Source organism: Erpetoichthys calabaricus, chromosome 6 (assembly GCF_900747795.2).
Source record: "Erpetoichthys calabaricus chromosome 6, fErpCal1.3, whole genome shotgun sequence".
NCBI classification, from domain to species: domain Eukaryota; kingdom Metazoa; phylum Chordata; class Cladistia; order Polypteriformes; family Polypteridae; genus Erpetoichthys; species Erpetoichthys calabaricus.
Genome location: NC_041399.2, coordinates 17,560,602 through 17,586,416, shown reverse-complemented (window position 1 = coordinate 17,586,416; position 25,815 = coordinate 17,560,602). Strand labels below are relative to the sequence as shown.

Sequence of the window (25,815 nt, the reverse complement as noted above, 5' to 3'; positions counted from 1 at the left end):
GGGTATACAATGGATGTCAAATAAGGGATAAATACAATATACAAAACAGAACATAAGTAATCCTCTTCACAGAGCACAATAGCTAATCTATCATGGCCACCTTATACATACAATATAGCAGTACAAACGACTTTGTAGAAAACCTGCTGCAGAGTTCACACAGCCTCAAACTGGGGCTACAGCTCACCTTGCAGCACAGCAGTGTCCCAGAGCAGACAGTCAAGACACCACTGGAGTGGTTTGGGACAAGCGGCCTATCTGAAACCCAGACTTAATCATCATAGAAGAGCTGTGGAGAGGCTTGAAGAGGATGGAGCTTGGCTAACTGTGCTTGAGAGAATCTGCCAGGTACAATGCAGTAAATTGCTCAAATTGAGGTGTGCAAAGCTCGTAGAGACTAAAACCAAGAAGACTTAAAGCTGCAATTTCTGCCAAAGGGGCTTCCACAAAGTACTGAAGTTACGGTCCGAATACTTCTATGAATGAGAGATTTCAGTTTTTAAATACATTTGCATTTACAAACCTTTCTGAAAGCATGCTTTCACTTTGTCCTTATGGGTTATTGAGTGCAGTTTGATGGACAACAATGGCAAATTTATCCATTTAAAGTTAACTCTGCATCACAATAAAGTGTGCAGAAAGTGAAGGGGTCTGAATACTTTCTGAATTCTCTATGTACAGAAAAGACAATAGCATAGAAAACAAACTCAATATTACATGTGTCTTATCAATGTGACCACTAGGGGGCGTTGCAGTACACCAAACCTCAGAAGAGTTCCTATACAATAAAAAGAGTTATTTTTACAAATACTTTACATAAAAGGCTTCTTGATAAACACAACCACAATGCAATTCTTCTTCTCTTTTCCTCTCTCCTTCCACTTGCCGTGATGAAGTAGAGCAGCTCCTTTTACGAGGACCCGAGAGTACTTTGGGTACAAGGGCATAACCCAATGCACATATTTCTGAGTCAATCAGAAGTCACACAAAGTAGGAATGAAGGATCCCTGCAGCACCCCCTGGCAGCACTCATGGAACCCGACAAGGCTGCTCTACGGGGACTACAGTTCCCAGAATGCCTTGTGGGTGTCCGTACAATTAGCGCTACTCAGGGAGGCTGCCACCTAGTGTGTTGGGGATGCATGACATCATGTCAGGTTGTCTCCCCCCTGACCTTCCACTGCACTGGCCTGTACCCAGTGCTGCACTGGCATCTTCTTCATGTCTCCTGGCTGAGGCAGGATGATCTTCATCCTGTTTCTTGTGCCATTAAAGGCCTGGCCTCCCATCGAGATAAGGAACCTTGCCCCATCTCAGGACAGGAGATGCAATCCATCACAGCATTCATGATGTTAATGTTGAAAAATGAAACTTGTTTATTTTATATGTGAGGCCAAAAAGTTTTTGATTGTGTAATTGGTCAGTGTTAGCAGGCAGCACATTTCTCAACGCGCTGATTTACCATGTCAAGGTTAACATGGCCCAGTGAAGCCCAAGGTTAGTTTAAATCTCTCAGTTATACGCTATAAGGCCAGTGGGGAGAGGGGCTCTCATTTGATTTCTTCACATTGTTTCCCTCTTTAATGCTGACACATTTAAACTGTGCATTTCCATTTTTATACTGACTTTAAAATGTTCCACTGAATAAACAGAATAAGCGCAACACCAGCTATCTGGAAAAGGTCACATCTTGTCTATCTGTTCCTTGCTGAGCGTTTCTCCTCTCATTTGCCCGAGGCGAACAGCAGTGCAGTGCAAACTCTTACCTTGGAGTCTTATAAATAGAGCTCTCGCTGAAGAGGGGGGTTAAAAATGACTCTCGCTACACAACGTATGGTACTTAGGGCACCCGGTTATCTTCCTGCGTGAAATTACCCCCAGAGTGTCCCATCTTGGGCATTCGTTCCGGTAGAAGAAATGGTAGGATTGTTGTTACATGTCATTAAATTTACACTTGCAGCGTTTGTGCTGAGCCCTCTTATCCACCACATTTTAGAAGCTGAAGTTTGAGTAATTTGGACAGGGCACCAGTTTATCATTTCCATTTCTGATGTCTCTTATTGTTGGCATCGAGAAGATGAAGACATTCCTCATAATGAAATATACACTTATTTTTAATGTCATGTCATTTTCTATCCCACTTAATCCTGAGTAGGGTCATTGCAGGGGGTTTTGGTGTGCTGGAGCTTATCCCAGCATGCATAGGGTGCAAGGCAGGAACAAACCCTGGCTGGGCGAACACACAAACATACACACACATCCATCCATCCATCTATCCATTTTCCAACCGAACACAGGGTCACGGGGTCTGCTGGAGCCAATCCCAGGCAACACAGGGCACAAGGCAGGAACCAACACACCACAGCATACACACACACTCACACACACTTAGTCCAATTTAGCATTGCCAATTCTCCTACCCAGAAAACATGAACACAGTGTCACCTTTTGGGCAAACCATGGGCAATGTGGGCTTTGGAACACCCAAATAAATAGCATACTTGCCCAATGTGGTGGGCTGCTACAAGGGGCCACTTAGCAAAGTTTCCCTAGTGGCAAAAAATGGGCCATTATTACTTTCAGTATAAGTCCCTCATTGGCCAAGTAATGGTATGGTAACACCAACTGGGCAGTCAGTCCACCCTCCCACCAATATGGCACATTGTCCCTGTCTGTAATCCTAAGAAACTTTACAAACGAAATGAGACCATTCAGTCCATCAGGCTCATTAGCTTACCTCCTACCTAAGCTGTCCCAATATCTCATCCAAAAAACTCTTAAAGGTTGGCAAGGCTTTCTGCTTCAACTCCATTTATTAGAACATCAGAACAATCTGGATGAGAACAGGCCATTCAGCCCACCAAAGCTCGCCAGGCCTAGCCACTTAATTCTTCTAAAAAAGCATCAAGTCGAGTTTTGAAGGTCCCTAAAGTCCTACAGTCTATCCCACTACTTGGTCACCTATCTATGGTTCTCTGTGTAAGGAAAACCTTCCTAATGTTTGTGTGAAATTCCCCCTTAACAAGTCACCAACTGTGTCCCCGTGTTCTTGATGAACTCATTTTAAAGTCACCGTCTCAATCCACTTAATTAATTCCCTTCATAATTTTAAACACTTCACCTCCTTATCGGTAGTTTTGTTCCTGATTTCCACAGCTCTTTGAGTAAAGAAGTGCTTCCTGTATTCAGCCCTTAACAGACTTCACCTTGAGTCTTCACCACTGGTGCCCTCAAGTTTGTTTCAAATCCTTATGTTTACTGATGCCCCTTATTGTTGAACACTCCTCATAATGAAACATACACTTGTTATTAGTGTCATGTCATTTTCTATCCCACTTAATCTCGAGTAGGGCCGTTGCTGGGGGTTTTGGTGTGCTGGAGCCTATCCCAGCATGCATAGGGTGCAAGACAGGAGCAAACCCCAACTGGGCGAACACACATACATACACACACTCTCACACACCAAACACACAGTCCAATTTAGCTTTGCCAATTCTCCTACCCAGCAAACATGAACACAGTGCCCCCTTGTGGGCAGACCATGGGTAATGTGGGCTTTGGAACACCCAAATAAATAGCATACTTGCCCAATGCGGTGGGCTGCTACAAGGGGTCTCTTAGCAAGTTCCCCTAGTGGTGAAAAATGGGCCATCATGACTTTCAGTACAAGCTCAGTAAGTCCCTCATTGGCCAAGTAATGGTATGGTAAGTCCACCCTCCCACCAATATGGCACATTGTCCCTGTAATCCTAAGAAACTTTACAAATGAAAGGAGACCATTCAGTCCATCAGGCTCATTATCTTACCTCCTACCTAAGCTGTCCTAATATCTCATCCAAAAAACTCTTAAAGGTTGCCAAGGCTTTCTGTTTCAACTCCATTTATTAGAACATCAGAACAATCTGGATGAGAACAGGCCATTCAGCCCATCAAAGCTCACCAGGCCTAGTCACTTAATTCTTCTAAAATAACATCAAGTCCAGTTTTGAAGGTCCCTAAAGTGTTACTCTCTACCACAATACTTGATCACCTATCTATGGTTCTCTGTGTAAGGAAAACCTTCCTGATATTTTTGTGAAATTTGCCCTTAGCAAGCTTCCAACTGTCATGGCTATCAGTACAAGCTCAGTAAGTCCATCATTAGCCAAGTGATGGTTTGGTAACGCCAACAAGACAGTCAGTCCACCCTCCCACCAATATGGTCCATTGTCCCTGTCTGTAATCCTAATAAACTTTACAAACAAGAGGAGACCATTCAGTCTATCAGGGTCATTAGCTTTCATCCTACCTAAGCTGTCCCAGAAAGGTTGCCAAGGTTTTCTGCTTCAATTCCATTTATTAGAACATCAGAACAATCTGGACAAGAACAGACCATTCAGCCCAACGAAGCTTAAGTTGAGTTTTGAAAGTCCTTAAAGTCCTACTGTCTACCACACTGCTTGATCATCTACCTATGGTTTTCTGTGTAAATTTACCCTTGGCAAGTTTTCAACTGTGTCCCCATGTTCTTGATGAACTGAAGACCAAGTCCACTGCACTAACTCCCTTCATGATTTTAAACACTTCAATCACGTCACCTCCTTATCAGTAGTTTTTTTCCTGATTTCCACAACTCTTTGAGTAAAGACGTGCTTCCTGGCTTCAGTCCTAAACAGACTTCACCTTGATGTCCACTGATGCCATCGAGTTTGTGATTCACCTTTTACTTGAAACGGTTCTGTTGGATCTGCTTACATCAGGGGTGTCAAACTCCGGGCCTGGAGGGCCACAGTGGCTGTAGGTTTTCATTCTAACCATCTTCTTCATTAGTGACCAGGTTTCACTGCTAATGAATGGCTTTTCCCTTCATTTTAATACACCTGTTTTTAAGGATTCATTCCTCTGGATTGATTCTTTTCTTCATTAAATGGCAGCCAAACAGAAATGAGATGTGAAACGAGCCAACAGATCCATATTACTAACCGAAGGTTGTAAACCGGATGGGCGCAGGGCTCACCGGATGTATGGAAACCCCAAAGGTCCATGCTGTGACAACGCGCTTGCGAAAGGAGTCACGGCACACACCAACTGTGACAACGCGCGTGCCTACAATGCTCTTGCGAAAGGCGTTGCGGCTCAAACCAAAGAAAACACAAAAATGAGACTACGACCTGTGAACTACACCTGATGTAAAGCGTGCACGCCAGGTTGTACGACTGCCCGGACGCGACCGCCCACACCACCGCACATACCCTCCATGATATGTCTTTACGCAGCGGCTTCCCACCGAGGCGCATATTGCGCTGTGGTGCTCGCCCCACAGTCAGACGCAGCGGCTTCCCAGAGTCAGTAGGTGGCCCCCAAACAACACAACCTGTTCAAGCAGTCAGTGTCACCGAAGGCAACAGACTCACGTCTCCACAAAACGAAACCGCTTTAGTACAGATATGCTTATTGGATTAAATGACATTTCCCCAGACGCACCCGCCCTCCATGATATGTCATCCATCCACATATCAGACAGAACAGAAACTGATTGCCATTCTAGGATTTCCGATTTGCTAGCGAATCGCGGGCCTACTTGTGACCAGCTAAATTGGGGCTACAAACTCCAACCAATTTCACTCCAACCAATCCCTTAATGAGAAGCCGATTCTTGCTGTTAATTAAACTCGTTATTTTATTCCACGGCTTGTTGCTGCTCTCATTCTGCCACAGCAGACATTTCCAAAACCGTTGATTTTCTGTTTTTTAACAGAACACCGTCAAAATGTTTTGGTGACCTGAGAGATCAGCCTTACTGAGACCTTCAGCCTTCTTTATTTTCAGACTAGCCATCCCCTGTGGCTCCACCCGTGTAGTAGTGAAACAGGACAAACTTTAGAAATCAATAAACAAACAGGTATCGCTAACTAAGTGGAGGCAAGGTACAGTCCAAAACATGGTGACAGGTAGGCTGGCGAGTGAGTGAGGAGGGTCCCATCTGGCTCCCTACTGCTGACATCACACTTCCCTCTCCCCTCGGCCCACAGCCTCTCTCTCAGATTCACGCAAATAAATCGGTACCACAAGTAAACTATGATACTTAGTGTGATGAGAGAAGTCGCAAAATCAACCGGAATGTTCAAGCAAGTTATAGAAAAAAAACCCGATCTAAATCTGTTAAGTAGTTCTCTCATTCGCTTGCTAAGCAGATGTAGCGTACGATCCAAGGATGGTGCGTGAGTGAGGAGGGCCCTGCTCCCCTTCATTCAGCCCGCTGCGTCTCTCTCGGGTGTGCACAAATAAATCAGTACTGCAAGCAAACTGTGATACATAGCGAGATGAGAGAAGTCGCAAAATCAACCGGAATGTTCAAGCAAATTATAGAAAAAAACCCGATCTAAATCCGTTAAGTAGTTCTCTCGTGACAGACGAGACAGACAGACAGATGCTGGATTTTATATATATATATATATATATATAGAGAGAGAGAGAGAGAGATAATGTGGTGAGCTGGTCACGTGGCGGCTTGTTTTCTGTCTCATTGTTGTTTGGCTGTTAATTAACTAAGAAGAAACAACTCAGGGGCCTGAGTCAAGTTAATTTAAACGAAGGCAAAAGAAATTAATCAGTAGCAAAAACGTCTCACTAATGAAGAAGATGGTTAGAATGAAAACCTGCAGCCACTGCAGCCCACCAGGACCCAAGTTCGACACCCGTGAATTAAATGAAAGTCTGCAATGTGCACTTTAAGCACATCTAAATTGTTTGATTTGTAATCTGAAACTGTGGAGAAATCAAAGAAAACTGTGCCTCTGTCCCAAACAGTATGGAGGACACTGCAGGTACATTTTAAATGTGATTAACTTCAACAGTGTAGTCTCTAAAAGGGGGGTACTTTTTGCTTTTTGGGGATCTCCTCTTTCATTTCATCTGTATCCTGGAGTTTGTGATTCACTGCTGGGTCAGTTTTATTGCTCCCTTTGAGATTTATGTAGACCTGTGCCCATATTTATCAAGTGTCTCAGGGTGAGAAGTGGAAATTGGTGTGTGTTAGTTCTGAATTTGCTAAGTCGTCGTCCTCCTCTTCCTCCTGCGCTGTGCCTGCACTTGGTTGGACGCACTGTGTAAGAACAAATACAATACAGTTTATTTTTGTATAGCCCAAAATCACACAGGAAGTGCCGCAATGGGCTTTAACAGGCCCTGCCTCTTGACAGACCCCCAGCCTTGTCTCGTAAAAGAAGACGAGGAAAAACTCCCAAAAAAAAGCTAGTAGGGAAAAAATGGAAGAAACCTTGGGCAAGGCAGTTCAAAGAGAGACCCCTTTCCAGGTAGGTTGGGTGTGTAGTGGGTGTCAAAAGAAGGGGGTCAATACAATACAATACACAGAACAGAACAAATCCTCAATAAAAAATTAAAACATTTTTTAGAAGTACGGAGCAGTAGATGATATCACATAATAAGATTTAGATAATTTTAGACTCCTGGAGACCTCATCCATCAAGCTGCCTCCCCCATTTGGCCATGCCACGGCTGAAACAGCACTGGGACAGCCAATCAGATGAAAGGACCCCTCTTTCTCATGATTCCTGCAATCCTCCATCAGGGATGACTTTACCTTAGGCAGGCAAAACAACTGGGCAGATGAGCTGTGGCACCAAGTGCCACATTTGAGTACCGAGAAGAGAAACAGAATAGGTGAGGGTTAGTATCCAATTCTAACTATCATGTTAGAACGAAGTCGTTTGTACTGCTGTACTGCATTCCTAAGGTGGTCATGATAGATTGGCCATCATGCTCTGTGTTTTGTGTGTTGTATTTACCCGTTATTTGACACTCATTGCACTCCCAACCTATCTGGAAGGGGGTCTCTCTAAATTTCCCTTCACAAGATTTCTTCCATTTTTTCCTACAGGTTTTTTTTTTTGTTTTCTAAGAGAGTCAATGCTTGTCAAAAAACAGGGCCTGTTTAAGCCCATTGAGGCCATACAAGAAATAAATTTGTAGCGGGGCCACATAATTAGTGTTAAATGTCAGTTCTGAGTGCGTCTCGTTTCATTGTCCCGTTTACTGTTTGTGTATCAGTTAATGCCGTCCCCCGATGATGGAAGGAGACCACAGCCACGAACCTGGAAAACACCTGTTTACAATTAATCAATCCCAGCCGTCACAGGACTATTTAAGTCAGCAGGAGGAGAAGGAAGAGGAGAGGAGAGAAGGAGATTTTTTTCACATTCACGACCACGAGCCAACTGTACCTGTTATTTTCCATATGGCGCATATCCATCCAGTTTGTTTTTCCATCTGCCGGACTTGCTTCAAGGACTTCACCACGAGAGACCCCGAGGTCGGACCTAATCATCCACCACACACCGAGGATACACGGTGAGGCTGCTCCATTTTTTCCGGGGAGAATCAAACGTCTCAATTTCACTAATTCAGTCAACCACTTTCAGGACAGTTTCTTTATTACCGGACTCACGTTCACAAGCATTCAGTTTATCAGTCATTGTTGTTATTCGTGTTGTGTGTTTATATGTTACAGGGACAAGGGAGGGTTTTTGTTGCATTTATATTTGGGGTGTTATAGTCATATTTGGTGGTGTCTTGTTGTTGCTGGGGTGGAGGGATATTTATTTATATTTATATGTTTCTATTTTTTACATGTCTTGTTTCACTTAATACATATAATCCTTTTAAATTTTACATCCTCTTTTTCTACTTATCTTTTCACCGTCGATTGTGGGGGAAAAGTTTAATTGGTTAGAAGTACGGCTTGATAGTTAGATTATTTCTCAGTCGATTATCCAGGCCACAGGTCTTGGAAGTGTAGCTGCCGGCTGGGTAAAGGGGTCGGCCATTACAAATTGTTGTTGTTGTTCACTCAAAAACCTCATCTAAATATAACCGCCTGTGCCACGGGCTACCTCCACGTTCGTGCATCCTCACCTAATGGACAGACACCTTGTGCTAATCTTGTGAGATCTACTCATCCAAAATGACTTACAAATAACAAGTTCACTCTCAGGCACAGCTTGAAAAATACATGAAGAAACAGTGTGGAGAAAAATGGACAAATATTGTCAAATATACCAATAATTGTGACACATTTCAATTTATAAATACTACCCTATTGATTGATTATTAAATTATCAATCACAATGGAGAAAATTATCATAAACTGTCATATGCATTAATGTAATTTATCACACCATCCCCAGGCATGGCTATATTTTCACAAATCCATTACAGACATAACATGTCAAGCTAAGAAACCATGTTGGCATGTTTTAAACCCAAAGTGACTTACAAATTACAAATGCAATTTCATAAAACCTGGAAAATGTAGCCCAACTGTAGACAGTCACAAAGTATGATGTACAGGTCATGAAAGTAGTTATCATTGAATTAAACATTGCAATTTTGAAAAGCTTAATATACAAAACATGCAAATTATTCATTATTAATTACAAACTGCAATTCTGAAAAGCCATCATAGGATTTTTTCAAACAATGACTGCTTATTATTATTATTGTTATTATTATTATTAATTAATTAATTGCAAATTGCAATTTTGAAAGCATAATATACAAACCATGCAAAGTATTCATTATTAATTAAAAATTGCAATTCTGAAAAGCCATCATAGGATTTTTTCAAACAATGACTGCTTGTTATTATTATTATTATTATTATTATTATTATTATTTAATTGCAAATTGCAATTTTGAAAGTATAATATACAAACCATGAAAAGTATTCATTATGAATTACAAACTGCAATTCTGAAAAGCCATCATAGGATTTTTTCAAACAATGACTGCTTATTTTTATTATTATTATTATTTAATTGCAAATTGCAATTTTGAAAGTATAATATACAAACCATGAAAAGTATTCATTATTAATTAAAAATTGCAATTCTGAAAAGCCATCATAGGATTTTTTCAAACAGTGACTGCTTATTATGGAATATCTCCAAAGCCCAGCCCCACAATAAAGGAGCTGACAGAGCTGTAAGGCCCCCTAATCCAAAGCAACTTGCAAACATCACATTTTTATTTACAGCTAGAAATAAAATGTAGGCAGAACAATTGTAGACAGTTGCAAATATTGCAAAAAATGGACACATTGTCATGAGTCAATAGCACAGTCATAAATCACAGCAATATGAAACTGATAATTGCCACTGTAATTCATCATTTAATTCTTAATTACAGTATTTGAACATCATAACTGCCCCCGCCACATCACCCCAAACTCCAGCCAACAGATATCCAGGCTCTGTAAGTGCGGCTGCTATATTTAAATCCAGCGCTATAAAGCCTCCTGATCCAAAGCAGTTTCCAAATAACGTGAGCAGCTTTATGTACAACTAGAAAACCACATGCACAAAAACTGTAAAAACTGGCAGACTTTCGTAATTTAAAATAAATTTATGCTAAAGATGTCTGCATAATTTATCAATTCAAACACAACATCAGATTCTTAACAAGTTCTCTTACATATTAGCATATTAGCTGTTCATTATCACACTAAGCGCTCCTTATGCTCCAGTTGTAAAGATGAAGGATTCTGTGCATGAACGTTCCCTTAACATGACATTACAGTGTAATGGGGGGTTTCTGTTATTGTGCCACACATTTATAAGCAGAGTTGTGCCAATGCAGTCGGGTCCTGCAATCCAAAGTAATTTACAGATTATAAGTGTAGTTTCATTCATGCTGTACAATTTAGATGAGTGTAAAGACTGTGGAAATTGAACATTTATTGGGGCTCCTTCATGTCTATTCTTCCTTTAAATAACAGAAGCGGGTTTTGCGAGACCGATCAGAAGATAAAATGTGGACAAAACTTAGCAAAAAGTCAAAAAGCAAGTCGAGACATGAGGCAAAAAAACAAGTTAGAAATTTCAGAACCTATGAAATTTGACAAACGAGAGGAGACCATTCAGTCCCTCAAGCCCATTTGTTTAGCTAATAGCTATCTTGAATTCAAATTTAGTTTAACTTACTGACTTCTGTGCCAACCCTAAAATCCGTAATGCACTGCCCAGGCGAATCAAGAGGCAGTTAGTAAAAGAAGGGACGAGAAGATGAAGCACAAGTCAGGTTTTTAACCAGAAGATCAACCACATTCCTTGTTACTGCAAAAAAATAAAACCAAGAATTTCACAGCATTAAAATCTTTACCAGGAATTTGGAACCAAAAATCACTTATGCCAAGATCTGAAGTTTGAAAATCTGGAAATACATTAAGTGCAGGTACTCCATTTCTTCATAGATCAGAGATTCTACTGCCCAGATGTATTAACATTAAATCGGCTGGAGTTCCTCCTGAGAGTTTTGAGTATCTAAATTTGCTAACATTTGATCCGAGGCCAGGAGAGGTTGACGTCCTTTGAGTTTTGAGCATCCAGGTTGACTAGCATTAGATAAGAAATTGGATTCCCAAGTCTAGATTTATTACGATTTGGTCAGAGTCCAAGGTAGCGTTCCCCCTGGAATTTCGAGTGTCCGGGTTTACTAAAATTAGATCGGAGAGCAGATTCCTCCTTGGAGTTTCACACATTCAGATATAAAATAATTCAACAGGTGAGCCGAGATCACCCCTGGAGTGTCCAAACAGAATATAGGGAAGGAGCCTGAGCTAGTGCGTGAGGTCGAGAGGTTCCGGCTAGATATAGTCAGGCTCACTTCGACGCACAGCTTGGACTCTGGAACCAATCTCCTTGAGAGGGGCTGGACTCTGTACCACTTTGGAGTTGCCCCTGGTGAGAGGCGCCGAGCGGGTGTGGGCATACTTATTGCCCCCCGACTTGGAGCCTGTACATTGGGGTTTACCCCAGTAGACGAGAGGGTAGCCTCCCTCCGCCTTCGGGTGGGGGGATGGGTCCTAACTGTTGTTTGCGCGTATGCACCAAACAGCAGTTCGGAGTACCCACCCTTTTTGGAGTCCCTGGAGGGGGTGCTAGAGGGCATACCTTCTGGAGACTCCCTCGTACTGCTGGGAGACTTCAATGCTCACGTGGGCAATGACAGTGTGATCTGGAAGGGCATGATTGGGAGGAATGCCCCCCCCGATCTGAACCCGAGTGGTGTTTTGTTATTGGACTTCTATGCTCGCCACGGATTGTCCATAATGAGCACCATGTTCAAGCATAGGGGTTTTCATATGTGCACTTGGCACCAGGAGACCCTAGGCCTCAGTTCGATGATCGACTTTGTGGTCATGTCGTCGGACTTGTGGCCACATGTCTTGGACACTCGGGTGAAGAGAGGGGCGGAGCTGTCAACTGATCACCACCTGGTGGTCAGTTGGCTTCGATGGTGGGGGAGGATGCCGGTCAGGCCTGGTAGGCCCAAAACGTGTTGTGAGGGTCTGCTGGGAATGTCTGGCAGAGCCCCCTGTCAGAAGTAGCTTCAACTCCCACCTCCGGGAGAACTTCGACCACGTCCTGAGGGAGGTGGGGGACATTGAGTCCGAATGGGCCATGTTCTGTGCCTCTATTGTTGAGGTGGCTGACCGGAGCTGTGTCGTGGCGGCAATCCCCGAACCCGTTGGTGGACACCAGCGGTGAGGGATGCTGTCAAGCTGAAGAAGGAGTCCTACCGGTCCCTTTTGTCCTGTGGGACTCTGGAGGCAGCTGATAGGTACCGGCAGGCCAAGCGGAATGCGGCTTCGGTGGTTGATGAGGCAAAAACTTGGGCATGGGAGGAGTTTGGGGAGGCCATGGAGAACGACTTTCGGACGGCTTCGAGGAGATTCTGGTCCACCGTCCGGCGTCTCAGGAGGGGGAAGCAGTGCAGTGTCAACACTGTGCATGGTGGAGATGGTGCGCTGCTGACCTCGACTCGGACGTTGTGGGTCGGTGGGGGGAGTACTTCAAAAAACCTAATCAATCCCACTAACATGCCTTCCAATGAGGAAGCAGAGCCTGGGGACTCGGAGGTGGGCTCCCCCATCTCTGGGACTGAGGTCCCCGAGGTGGTCAAAAAACTCCTTGATGGCAGGACCCCGGGGGTGGATGAGATACACCTGGAGTTCACGACACATCTCTGCAACATCGCATGGACATCAGGGACAGTGCCTCTGGATTGGCAGACCGGGGTGGTGGCCCCCCTCTTTAAGAAGGGGGACTGGAGGGTGTGTTCCAACTACAGAGGGATCACTCTCCTCAGCCTCCCTGGAAAAGTCTATTCGGGGGTTCTAGAGAGGAGGGTCCGTCGGATAGTCGAACCTCAGATTCAGGAGGAACAGTGTGGTTTTCGTCCTGATCGCGGAATAGTGGACCAGCTCTACACCCTTAGCAGAGTCCTGGAGGGTGCATGGGAGTTCGCCCAACCAGTCTACATGTGTTTTGTGGACTTGGAAAAGGCATTCAACCGTGTCCCTCAGGGAATCCTGTGGGGGGTACTCCGGGAGTATGGGGTACCGGAACCCCTGATAAGGACTGTTCAGTCCCTGTACAACCGGTGTTAGAGCTTGGTCCACATTTCCGGCAGTAAGTCGAACCCGTTTCCAGTGAGAGTTGGACTGCACCAGGGCTGCCCTTTGTCACCGATTCTGTTCATAACTTTTATGGACAGAATTTCTAGGCGCAGCCAGGGTGTTGAGGGGGTCCGGTTTGGTGGACTCAGGATTGGGTCACTGCTTTTTGCAGATGATGATGTCCTGTTTGCTTCATCAGGCCGTGATCTTCAGCTCTCTCTGTATCAGTTCGCAGCTGAGTGTGAAGCAGCTGGGATGGGAATCAGCACCTCCAAATCCGAGACCAATTTTCCTCAGCCGGAAAAGGGTGGAGTGCTCTCTCAGGGTTGGGAGCGAGATCCTGCCCCAAATGGAGGAGTTCAAGTATCTCGGGGTCTTGTTCACGAGTGAGGGAAGAATGGAGCGTGAGATCGACAGGCGGATTGGTGCGGCGTCCGCAGTGATGCGGGCTCTGCATCGGTCTGTCGTGGTGAAAAAGGAGCTGAGCCGTAAGGCAAAGCTCTCAATTTACCAGTCGATCTATGTTCCTACCCTCACCTATGGTCATGAGCTATGGGTAGTGACCGAAAGAACGAGATCGCGAATACAAGCGGCTGAAATGAGTTTCCTCCGCAGGGTGTCTGGGCTCTCCCAGCTGGCCTGGGAACGCCTCGGGATTCTCCCAGAAGAGCTAGAAGAAGTGGCTGGGGAGAGGGAAGTCTGGGCATCTCTGCTCAAGCTGCTGTCCCCGTGACCCGACCTCGGATAAGCGGAAGAGGATGGATGGATGCAAGAAAAACATACTGAATATAAAATTAAATTTGAGTTTTTTTCCTTTGATATATTACTGATTTTATGGGAGATGTTATATCGAATTTCGCTAGTCTAAATGTTAGTTTTGGGTTCTCCAGTTTTAAAAACCACAGATGCAATGTTTGCTCTGAGGATGTTTATGGAGAAGTATTGAGAAGGCCAGAATGAGTCACATTGCGTCTTGTGTGGACCTGGAGAAAGCATATGACAGGGTGCCTTGAGAGGAGCTGTGGTATTGTATGAGGAAGTCGGGAGTGGCAGAGAAGTATGTAAGAGTGGTACAGGATATGTATGAGGGAAGATGTGACTGTGGTGAGGTCTGTTATAGGTAGGAGTGATGGATGCATTCAAGTTGGAGGTGGGCTTACATCAGGGATCGGCTCTGAGCCCTTTCTTATTTGCAATGGTGATGGACGGGTTGGCATACGAGATTAGACAGGAGTCCCCGTGGACTATGATGTTTGCTGATGACATTGTGATCTGTAGCGATAGTAGAGAGCAGGTTGAGGAGACCCAGGAGAGGTGGAGATATGCTGTAGAGAGGAGAGGAATGAAGGTCAGTAGGACCACCAAGACAGAATACATGTGTGGTCAGTGGAATAGTGAGGATGCAGGGAGTAGCGTTGGTGAAGGTGGATGAGCTTAAATACTTGGGATCAACAGTACAGAGTAATGGGGATTGTGGAAGAGAGTTGAAAAAGAGAGTGCAGGCAGGGTGGAATGGGTGGACAAGAGTGACAGGAGTAATTTGTGACAGACGGATATCAGCAAGAGTGAAAGGGAAGGTCAACAAGATGGTAGTAAGACCAGCTATGTTATATGGGTTGGAGACGGTGGCACTGACCAGAAAGCAGGAGACAGAGCTGGAGGTGGCAGAGTTAAAGATGCGAAGATTTGCAATGGGTGTGACGAGGATGGACAGGATTAGGAATGAGGACATTAGAGGGTCAGCTCAGATAGGACGGTTTGGAGACAAAGTCAGAGAGGCGAGATTGCGTTGGTTTGGACATGTGCAGAGGAGAGATGCTGGGTATATTGGGAGAAGGATGCTAAGGATAGAGCTGCCAGGGAAGAGAAAAAGAGGAGGTTTATGGATGTGGTGAGAGAGGACATGCAGGTGATGGGTATAACAGAACAAGATGTTGAGGACAGAAAGATATGGAAGAAGATGATCAACTGTGGCAACCCCTAACGGGAGCAGCCGAAAGAAGAAGAAGCAGAACTCAAACCCACCATTAAACGTAGAGAAAAATATTACAAATCTAAAAAATAAACCTGCTCATAAAAAGTTAAATAAAACTGAAAAAGGACTTGCTTGGAATGTTCTCATTGGTCAGGACATGTGTGACTTAAATGTATGAGTTAGTGTGGACATGCCAAAGAGTGTGCCCTGTGAATGGTTGGCACCTCTCCTGTCCTGAGGGTAGATCCAAAGCCGCTGGGATTAGTTATAGTTCCTAAAGATTCTAAACTTAATGAAAAGGCTCAAAAATGAGTAGATAGATGAATAACAGAATGTCTTAGACATTAACAACTTAACATCTACTGTATCTATAGCTACGAAACCTTCAAAAATCATAATAAATCAAAATGTGCCTGTTTGGCTGACTGAATCACTGGGCAGCAGGACGCCTTTCCCCAAGTCGAGGGTCAGACAGTACAAAGGAATCCTGGTGAACACAGAGAGATGTGGTCTTGAAAGAATAATCTTACAATGTTGTGATAAATCATTAGGGCGACTCATCACCCATTCACCAAAACAGCAGCAGCATTTACGATCAATATGGTCTTGTAAGGTACTGCGGTTCTTCTCTTAGAGTATTGAGCATACAGAGGCTCAATGAATTTTTCAAAAAAAAAGATGGAAGTTATTTTTACAGACTACTGCTTATTATTATTACATTTTAATCAGTTACATCGCTTTTGAATTTGTTTAATTTTCTTCAACTTTCAAGTAGACTGAGGGGTCCTATGTGCTTTAGCAAATGCTAGCTTGATTGTCTGCATGTCTCCTTCTCTTTTGCTTTCTCTTATGTTTCTATGAATTTCACCCATCCTTCCAGATAATTTTGCTATGTGCGATTCTTCCATGTGTAAAACTGCACTTGTCATCTTCTCTGCAAATCACTTGTTAGGGAACAAGGCGCTGAATGGGCAAAACCTGAACATGTGGGGGATAAATAGTGTAATTACTCGTTTGGTGCATTTTTGTTATAGTGAAGTGTTGGGGGGTCAGCATGAATAATCTGTGACTGGGACGTTCTGCAATCTGCCATTGTCTGTATGATGTCTGAATGTTCCCTGGGTGGCTAAGTGGGTTTTGAATTCCCACGTACTTGAGTGGGCTAACTGGTCATTCTCTGTGTGATACACAAACGTCCTGTCAGGCATCCCACAATCCTAATTTGGACTAAGCATGTTATTTAATGTTATGTCATTATGTTATGGTGTATAGGTGGCTCATGGTTAACGCTGCTGGGTTTGAATCCCACACCTGGTCATTTCTTGAGGAATTAAATATCCTCTCTGCATGAGTTTACCTTTCATAAATCCAAAGACTTGTGGATTAGCTGATTTAGTAACTGATGAAAGGTTGCGGTGTATGGGTGCCACGTTCTGCACTGGTTAGCGATGCTGCCTTATCTTATATTGTCCTCACAGGTGGTGCAGTGGTAGTGCTGCTGCTTTGCAGTAAGGAGACTGTGGAAGTTTGTGGGTTCACTTCCCGGTTCCTCCCTGTGTGGATAGCGCTTTGAGTACTGAGAAAAGCGCTATATAAATGTGATGAATTATTATTATTATGTTATGTCGTTATATTATGGTGTATAGGTGGCTCATGGTACAGTGGTTAATGCTGCTGCCTAACAGCTGCTGGGTTTGAATGCCACATCAGTTCATTTCTTGAGGACTTTCACATCATCTCCATGTCTTCATGGGTTTACCTTACAAAAATCCAAAGACATGGGAATTAGCTGACTTGGTCACAATTATTTGGATCTTTGTAACTGTATTCATGAGTGGGCATTCATGGAATGTATGCCCTATGCAGGGCAAGCTCCTGCCTTGCACCCAATGTTTCTGGGAAAGGCTCTGGCTTTCCATAGTCCTAATTTGGATTAAGCATGTTATGTTATGTCCTTATGTTATGGTGTATAGGTGGCTTCTGGTGCTACCAAACAGATGCTGTGTTTGAATTCCAAAGCAGGTGCCTCGTTCTGCACTGCTTAGCGATGCTGCCTTATTTTATGTTATGCCATTATGTTATGGTGCATAGGTGATTCATGGTGCAGTGGTTAATGCTGCTGCCTAACAGCTGCTGGGTTTGAATGCCACATCAGCTCATTTCTTGAGAATTTTCGCATCATCTCCATGTCTGCATGGGTTTACCTCTCACAAGTCCAAAAACATGTGGATTAGCTGATTTGGTGACTTTTGTTGGGTCAGTTGTGAATTGTCTTTCACAACTGGGCACTTACGAGACTTATGCAGGGCTAGCTCCTGCCTTGTATCCAGTGTGGCAGGGATATGCTCTGCATGGGTTTATCTTTCACAAGTCCAAAGATGTGTGGATTCGTTGGTCTTGTAACTGTTACTTGGCCCTTTGTGAATGTATTCACGAGTGGGTGTTCATGAGACGTTTGCCCCATGCAGGGCTAGCTCCTGCCTTGCACCCAGTGTTGCTGGGGTAGGCTCTGGCCTCCAACAGTCCTAATTTGGATTAAGCATTCTATGTTATGTTATGTTATGATGTATGGGTGGCTTGTTATGAAACGGTTAGTATTGCTAACTCACGGGTGCTGGCTTTGAATGCCGCACACATTCTCTTCATTTAGACATAAGTTTAACTCTCCCAAGTTAACAAAGACATGTGGATTATCTGATTTTGGTGACTTTTATTGAGGAGTTTGTGAGATTTTTCTTTTTTCACAATTGGGCATTCATGAGAAGTATGCCCTGTGCAGAGCTAGCTCCTGCCTTGTACCCAGTGTGGCTGGGACAGGCTATGGCCTCCCACAATCCTAATTTGGATTAAGCATGTTATGTTATGTCATGTTATGTACGGGTGGCTTGTTATGCAACGGTTTGTGATGCTACCTCACGGGTGCTGGCTTTGAATGCCACACACGTCCTTTTCTATTTCTGCATGGGTTTACCTCTCACAAGTCCAAAAACATGTGGATTAGCTGATTTGGTGACTCTTATTGGGTCCATTGTGAGTTTTTTGTTTTCACAAGTGGGCATTCATGAGACGTATGCCCTATGCAGGGTTAGCTCCTGCCTTGCACCCAGTGTTGCTGAGGTAGGCTCAGTCTTCCCACAATCCTAATTTGGATTCAGCATGTTATGTTATATTGTTTTGTTATGATGTATACAGGTGGTGAGTGCTGCTGCCTCATGGATGCTGGGACTGAATCCCAAACCAGGTCATTTCTTGAGGAGTTTCACATCTTCTACACGTCTGCATGGGTTTTCCTCTCCAAAGACATGTGGATTAGCCGATTTGGCCACTCTTATTAATTAGATTCTTTGTGAGTGGGCATTCATGAGACGTATGCCCTATGCAGGGTTAACTCCTGCCTTGCACCCAGTATGGCTGTGACAGGCTCTGGCCTCCCACAATCCTAATTTAGATTAAGCATGTTATGTTATGTTATGTTATGTATACGTGGATTGTTATGCAACGGTTTGTGTTGCTAACTCACTGGTGCTGGCTTTGAATGTCACACACGTCCTCTTCTATTTCTGCATGGGTTTACCTCTCACTAGTCCAAAAACATGTGGATCAGCCGATTTTGCCACTCTTATTAATTAGATTCTTTGTGAGTGGGCATTCATGACACGTATGCCCCATGCAGGGTTAGCTCCTGCCTTTCACCCAGTGTTGCTGAGGTAGGCTCTGTCTTCCCACAATCCTAATTTGGATTCAGTATGCTATGTTATGTTGTTTGGTTATGATGTATACAGGTGGTGAGTGCTGCTGCCTCATGGATGCTGGGACTGAATCCCAAACCAGGTCATTTCTTGAGGAGTTTCACATCTTCTACACGTCTGCATGGGTTTTTCTCTCCAAAGACATGTTGATTAGCTGATTTGGCCACTCTTGTTAATTAGATTCTTTGTGAGTGGGCATTCATGACACGGATGCCCTATGCAGGGTTATCTCCTGCCTTGCACCCAGTGTTGCTGAAGTAGGCACTGCCCTCCCATAACCCTAATTTGGATTCAGCATGTTATGTTATGCTGTTTAGTTATGATGTACACAGGTGGTGAGCGCTGCTACCTCATGGATGCTGGGATTGAATCCCACACACAATGTAATTTTTGAGGGGTTTTTGCGTCCTCTACATGTCCGCATGAGTTTTCCTCTCACAAGTCCAAAGACATGTGGATCAGCCGATTTGGTCACTCTTATTAATTAGATTCTTTGTGAGTGGGCATTCATGAGAAGTATGCCCTATGCAGGGTTAGCTCCTGCCTTGCACCCAGTGTTGCTGAGGTAGGCTTTGCCCTCCCATAATCCTAATTTGAATTCAGCATGTTATGTTATGTTGTTTAGTTATGATGTATATAGGTGGTGAGCGCTGCTGCCTTATGGATGCTGGGACTATATCCCAAACCAGGTAATTTCTTGAGGAGTTTCATATCCTCTACATGTCCGTATGGGTTTTCCTCTCCAAAGACATGTGGATTAGTCGATTTGGTCACTCTTATTAATTAGATTCTTTGTGAGTGGGCATTCATGAGATGTATGACCTATGCAGGGTTGGCTCCTGTGACTTGTTTTGGCCTCACTGACTTGATTTAAATGGGTTTGAGGTTGTGAGGCTATGTTATGACTGTACTGCAGGAGAATGAATGGATTCAGACCTTCATTATCCGACCGGAGCGCTCCCCATCCTATTAATCCTCCTCACACTTTTCTGCACCTTCAGACATCATACCATAAGCAGAATTAACCAAGGTTTCAAGTAAAACAGTTAATCCCTTGAAATGCACCAGGATCTTGCCATCATCAGCCATCCAGATTTTCTCTCTCTCTCTCTTATTTATTTTTATTTGACACCCGTATTACAAGACTCAGCCAAGACACAGCAGACTGTCAAGTTCTCACAAAACACCAACACCAGCCAAGCAAGTCGACGAGTCCCGTTGGTAATTGCACAGCAGACTCAATGCCAGCACTAAAGCAGTTCAGGGTGAAATTGTGACTACGGAGAAAAACTTTTTTTTCCATCCTCTCACCAAGCGGCTAATCATCTCCAAGAAAATAAGGAACTAAGAAGCCACGAACTGAGACACACAGGTGACAGCAGCTGACTGGCTATCATTTTTCATCCTTGTGCCGACTTTTCACAAGCTTATAGATTTTGTCACTAGCATCAAATTCTGTCACTAGGCAGAGCTTAAATTAAAAGTCTAGCATTCAAATCAGTTTATCATATAAAACAGCATTCAAAACATATACAGGATAAATAAATAAAATCTGATCATTTTTGCTTTAAGTAAAAAAAAAGTTTTTTTGTCCTCTTATTGTTGCCTCCCTGTTCTTCAGCACAGACTGCAGACAGCAAAACCCTACTGGGCAGTTCAATTGTATGAAATCCAGCAACTTAAGCATTCTAAGCCGAGCTGACAGCAAGTGCTACTCACCCCCAGCTTTCTGCTGCGGATTTTCACATATCCTTGTTTCACTATATCATTAAAGTTGGAGGCCATACTCCCCGTCAGAATGAGTCTCCTGCTTTTAGCTGTGACTCCTTCCTAAGCCACTCCGGCGCACAGAATGCCTGCTTCAGTGTTGCTGCCGGAGAACTGGCTCCAAAGGCATATTCCATCTGAATAGAGGGAGATAAAGTCAGTCAGCTGATTTAATTCACTCGGAGCTCAGCTTCCTGGATCACACCATCCCCTATTCATCACGGGGGTGGAATCGCAGCCCTTGTTTGGCTGTTTTCATTCAATGAGCCTCACGAAAGGGATTGGCTTTCCATAACTGTTCCAGTTAATTGATGTAAGAGCTTAAAGGCACAGTTGGATTTCTCCAAAATGCTATACATTCAGGTTATCTGACAGCAATATCAATACCAATTGTATTAGGAGGCCTTTTAAAATGCTGTATCCTTATTAACTAAATGTATTCAATTGAAATTGATTTTTCCCCTGCTGTTGCAGCTGGAAAGAATAGCCATAAATGATTTATTTTCAATAAACTCGAGCGAGTTTACTTGAGTAAAAAAGCGAAAAAGCTAGACACGTTTTCTAAAATATTCCACCAGGATGTAACGTTAGATTGCTCTAATAAGCTCTAATTACTGTCATAACCTTTGCGTAATTAACGTCTTCACTGCACCTTTTCTCAGATTAAAAGCAATTGTATGCTAAATGTAATATATGCAAATGATATACAAAGTATATTCAAATATATGCACATATGTATGCATGGAGACATAAATATGCACACAATAGTTCCTTCCATTCAGTTTTCTGCACCCGTACTTTAAAAATACAAAGGTGCAGATCGCTAAAGCCTATCAGGTTTCAGACAAGGAACAATCCCTAAATTAGCTGGCAATCCATCGCAGGGCACACTTGTGGTATTACTCAATAGAGTAGTAAGATGCGCACAAACACACACACACATGCACATATTTCTGATGGTGGAAAAAATCTGGGCAGGCATGAAAGGAACAGAGAACAGTTCAGTCTAAAAATGAGACCTTCAACTGTATAGCTAGATTTACTTTATTTGTTCCAAAGGGGGACTTTCAGCTTGTAGGGGGCTGTGAAGACTCAAAGATTCACATCGTCTGAAGACGGTGATTTGTTTATGACCCCAGGAACACACCCAGACTTGACCCAGCACACACACTCACACACAGAGGAAGTGATAAAACGTGACCAATAATAAAAAGATAACAAAGTATATATTAATGAAATAATGAAAAGAAAAAAATAATATTACACAAAAACGTGTATGCAAAAGCCCTCCCCAGTGATAAGTATTTACATACGTGAAAACAAACGAAACAACAGACACTACTCAGTAAGGAATTAAAACTAAATTTAAAGTCCAATACCGTCCAGTACAGCATATGCAGGGGACGATGGTGTCTGGAATGAAAACCCCCTAACAGCCATTCTGAAAGAAATGTAAAGTTTTGTCCTACCAGGTTGCAGTTGTAGCATGAAGATTTGACTTCCCATACAAAGACATTCAACTAGGATGAAATTACACAGACAAGCAGGTGCAGAACAGCACATCCATCCAGAAGAAACTGTAATCCACAATTGCTTTGTCCTGGGTGTGCCGTTAATCTGCATCCAGCCCTGCAAGCTGGTCCTCCAATTTACAATAGAAACTTGGGAGTTGGTGGCAGGATTGGCTTTCAAGCCACTGTAAAAAACCTCATACTGTTCCGGGGTGGTGCTGAGGTGTCACCTGTTACACAGGTATACTTGGGTCCCTATCCGGGTGGTTCGTCGTGTGGTGGGTGCGGCAACGCACTATAATCAGTATATGCTCCCAACAGTAGTTGAGTTGTAATCCAATAGTGTGTTTGATGTGTAAAAACAAATACAAACAGTTGATCGTGATCATCTCTCTGACTTTTTGGCTCCTATTTAAGCAGCCCACTTAATTATCCTTCTTCCCAGCACCCCCTGCGCCCCCTGTATCTGACCAGGGGCGTGGTACTGCTAGGACTGCTGGGAGTTGTAGGCAATTTTAAGTAGCACTGGAAACAAGAGTTTTAGAGAAGCTAAATAAATAAATATGAAATAAGTTAATAACAAACCCCTCAAATACACACCAGATTTTAATAAAAAGAAGACAAACTTCTGATTTTGCTATAGATACAATGAGCAGTCACGAACTTGCAATGGAAAGCAAACCCTGCTCTAAATCTTTCTTCTATGTCATACGTTGTGCACAACTCCATACTAACTACGGCCAGTATCCGACCACTTTCTTAAAATTTGAAACCAGTGCAAGGCCATTTCAAGGTTTAAAAACTCTTATCTGCTGCTTCTACAGGTATGCATGTTAATAATTTTTTTCAATTGTCTCAGACCAAAGGCTTTGTTCAGCCTTAATTAGGCACTAGTGACTTATAGGGGCTACCTCTAGTGTAGCTATTGTAGGGATGTGTCAGCATGCATCTGAAAAAGGAAAAACAACTTAAGGGTTACTTCCACACTAAAAAGGAAAGAATGGACAATACACAACAATTTGGCTGTATAACTTTCATCAGGTGCGTAACTGAAAAGAAGAAGACAGATAAAATAGAGTACGTTCTGTTATAGTTGAGAAGCACACAAAACGGCAAACTGGTGAAAAGCTTCAAGAAACACTCATAAAATAGGCCAGGACTCTCCCAAGACTACCCAGAAAAGTTTCACCAAAGGAAGCCTGACCTGCCAATGCCACAGGCAGGCTTCAGGCCTGATCTGACTCGAGATATAGGAAGCAGGCTTTTTGAACATTAGAACAATCTAGATGAGAACAGGGCATTCAGCCCAACAAAGATTGCCAGTCCTGTCCATTTAATTCTTCTAAAAAACATCAAGTCTATTTTTGAAAGTGTCTAAAGTCTTACTGTCTACCACTCTACTTGGTAGGTTCTCTGTATAACAAAAAACTCCCTAATATTTGTGCGAAATTTACCCTTAACAAGTTTTCAACTGTGCCCCCGTGTTCTTGATGAACTCATTTTAAAGTCACCGTCTCGATCCACTGGACTAATTCCCTTCATAATATTAAACACTTCATTCAGGTCTCCTCTTAATCTTCTTTTCCTTAGACTGTAAAGGCTCAGCTCTTTTAATCTTTCCTCATAACTCATCCCCTGTAGCCCTCTAATCAGCCTAGTTGCTCTTCTCTGGACCTTTTCTAGTGCTGTTATGTCCTTTTTGTAGCCCAAAACTGCACACAGGACTCCAGATGAGGTCTCACCAGTGTGTTATAAACCTTCAGCAGAACCTCCTTAGACTCGTAGTCCACACATCAGGGTGCTATATAACCTGACATTCTGTTAGCCTTCTTAATGGCTTATGAACACTATCTGGCACTTCATACTATAGAGTCCACTATAACTCCTAAATCCTTCGCATAAGGTGTACTCTCGATTTTCAGACCTCCAATTGTGTATTCCTACTTCACATTTTTACTCCCTATGTGTAACTCTTTACATTTACTGACATTAAATTTCATTTGCCATAAATCTGCACAACCCTGTTTTCTTTCCAAGTCCTTTTGTAATGATTCATTTTCCAAACTATCTGCCAATCCACCCATCTTGATATCATTTGCAGACTTAACCAGCTTGTTACTTATATTCCTATCTAAATTATGTTTATTAAAAATATCAGCGGCCCTAACACTGACCTCTGCTGGACAACATCACCCAATTCTAATGTGGTTCCTCGCACCATCACCCTCTGCCTCCTGTGTCTGAGCCAATTCTGCACTCATATACACACCACACCCTGAACTCCCTCTTCTTTTAGTTTGATGCCCAACCTCTCATGTGGCACCTTATCAAATGCTTTCTGAAAGTCAAGATAAATAATATCATCTGCTCCAATTTGATCGTATCCTTTTGTTGCTTCCTCATAGAATTCCACCCTATGAGTAAAACACTTTACCTGTCCCTGCTGAACCCATGCTAACTGTGCAGAAAATCTTCAATTTTTTAAAGTTCAGATGACTTTAAATGTCCCAAAATGTATCAAATTGCCTCTCAAAGGAAAGGAAAACCATACAGAAACAAACTTTAATAAAATAAGAATGTACTGACATATGCAAAAAATGGCAAAAACAAGGCAAAATAAAGCAAACGGATCTGCTAAAAGGTAAGTCCAAATTTGTAAAACTAGAATGAACTCCAAGAACAAAAGCAATAACTCAAGGAGCCAGAAAAGTAATTACTCACATTGAACAAAACACCCTTGAGATGGCAACGAGCCACTGAAGGACCTGCTCTCAGCTTAACAAGCTAAGGTCTGAGGGCGGTCTTTTAACTGTGACATCAGCAGGGGGCCTGTCTCTTGGGGCTCCACCCACAAAACACAAGGAACACAAAAGAACATAGCGCCATGTATCTTCTGGTATTTTTGGAAGTGGTGCTAGGCAGGAGCTTATGGCAAAGTGACAGGATATCTTCAACCTACCATGGTCAAAATGTCCTGGGCAAGAAGCAGAGGTGAGTGCGTTCCAAACCACAAAGTCTTGTCAATAATGCTGCCTGTATAGCACTGATATTCTTGTCTGCTTGTGTTGTCATCAAGTATTATAGATGCAGGACTCATCAAAGAAGATGACTAAAGGTCAGTGCAGAGTAGTTGTGGTTGCTTCAGTCTCATAAAAGTCCAAAAAAAGTGGTATTGATGGTGAGTTTTCAAAATATGTAGTTGATATTGTGAATGGAAAATTTTAGGTCCACAGACTGATTACCAGTAGGTATAACTCTGCTATCCATGTAAGGGACAACTCTCAGTAGAAAGTGGAAATCATCGACTTAGACACTATAATTACTAGACAGGGTGAACAGACCACAGGTAAAGGGGAA

The 25,815-nt window shown here is 43.1% G+C and overlaps 2 protein-coding genes across 2 annotated transcripts in view; one reads left to right on the top strand and one right to left on the bottom strand.

Annotated features, from left to right (window-relative positions):
- dok6 (docking protein 6) overlaps nucleotides 1-21,145 on the bottom strand; it is a 538,250-nt gene extending 517,105 nt beyond the window's left edge. Inside the window, exon 1 of the mRNA XM_028803400.2 lies at nucleotides 20,900-21,145. Coding sequence (XP_028659233.1) covers nucleotides 20,900-20,965 — 66 coding nt within the window. The 5' untranslated portion in view covers nucleotides 20,966-21,145. The remainder of the gene's footprint in view (nucleotides 1-20,899) is intronic.
- Nucleotides 1-25,815, top strand: part of LOC114653862 (protein disulfide-isomerase TMX3-like) — a 1,157,775-nt gene that overhangs the window by 612,352 nt on the left and 519,608 nt on the right. The window lies entirely within an intron of this gene.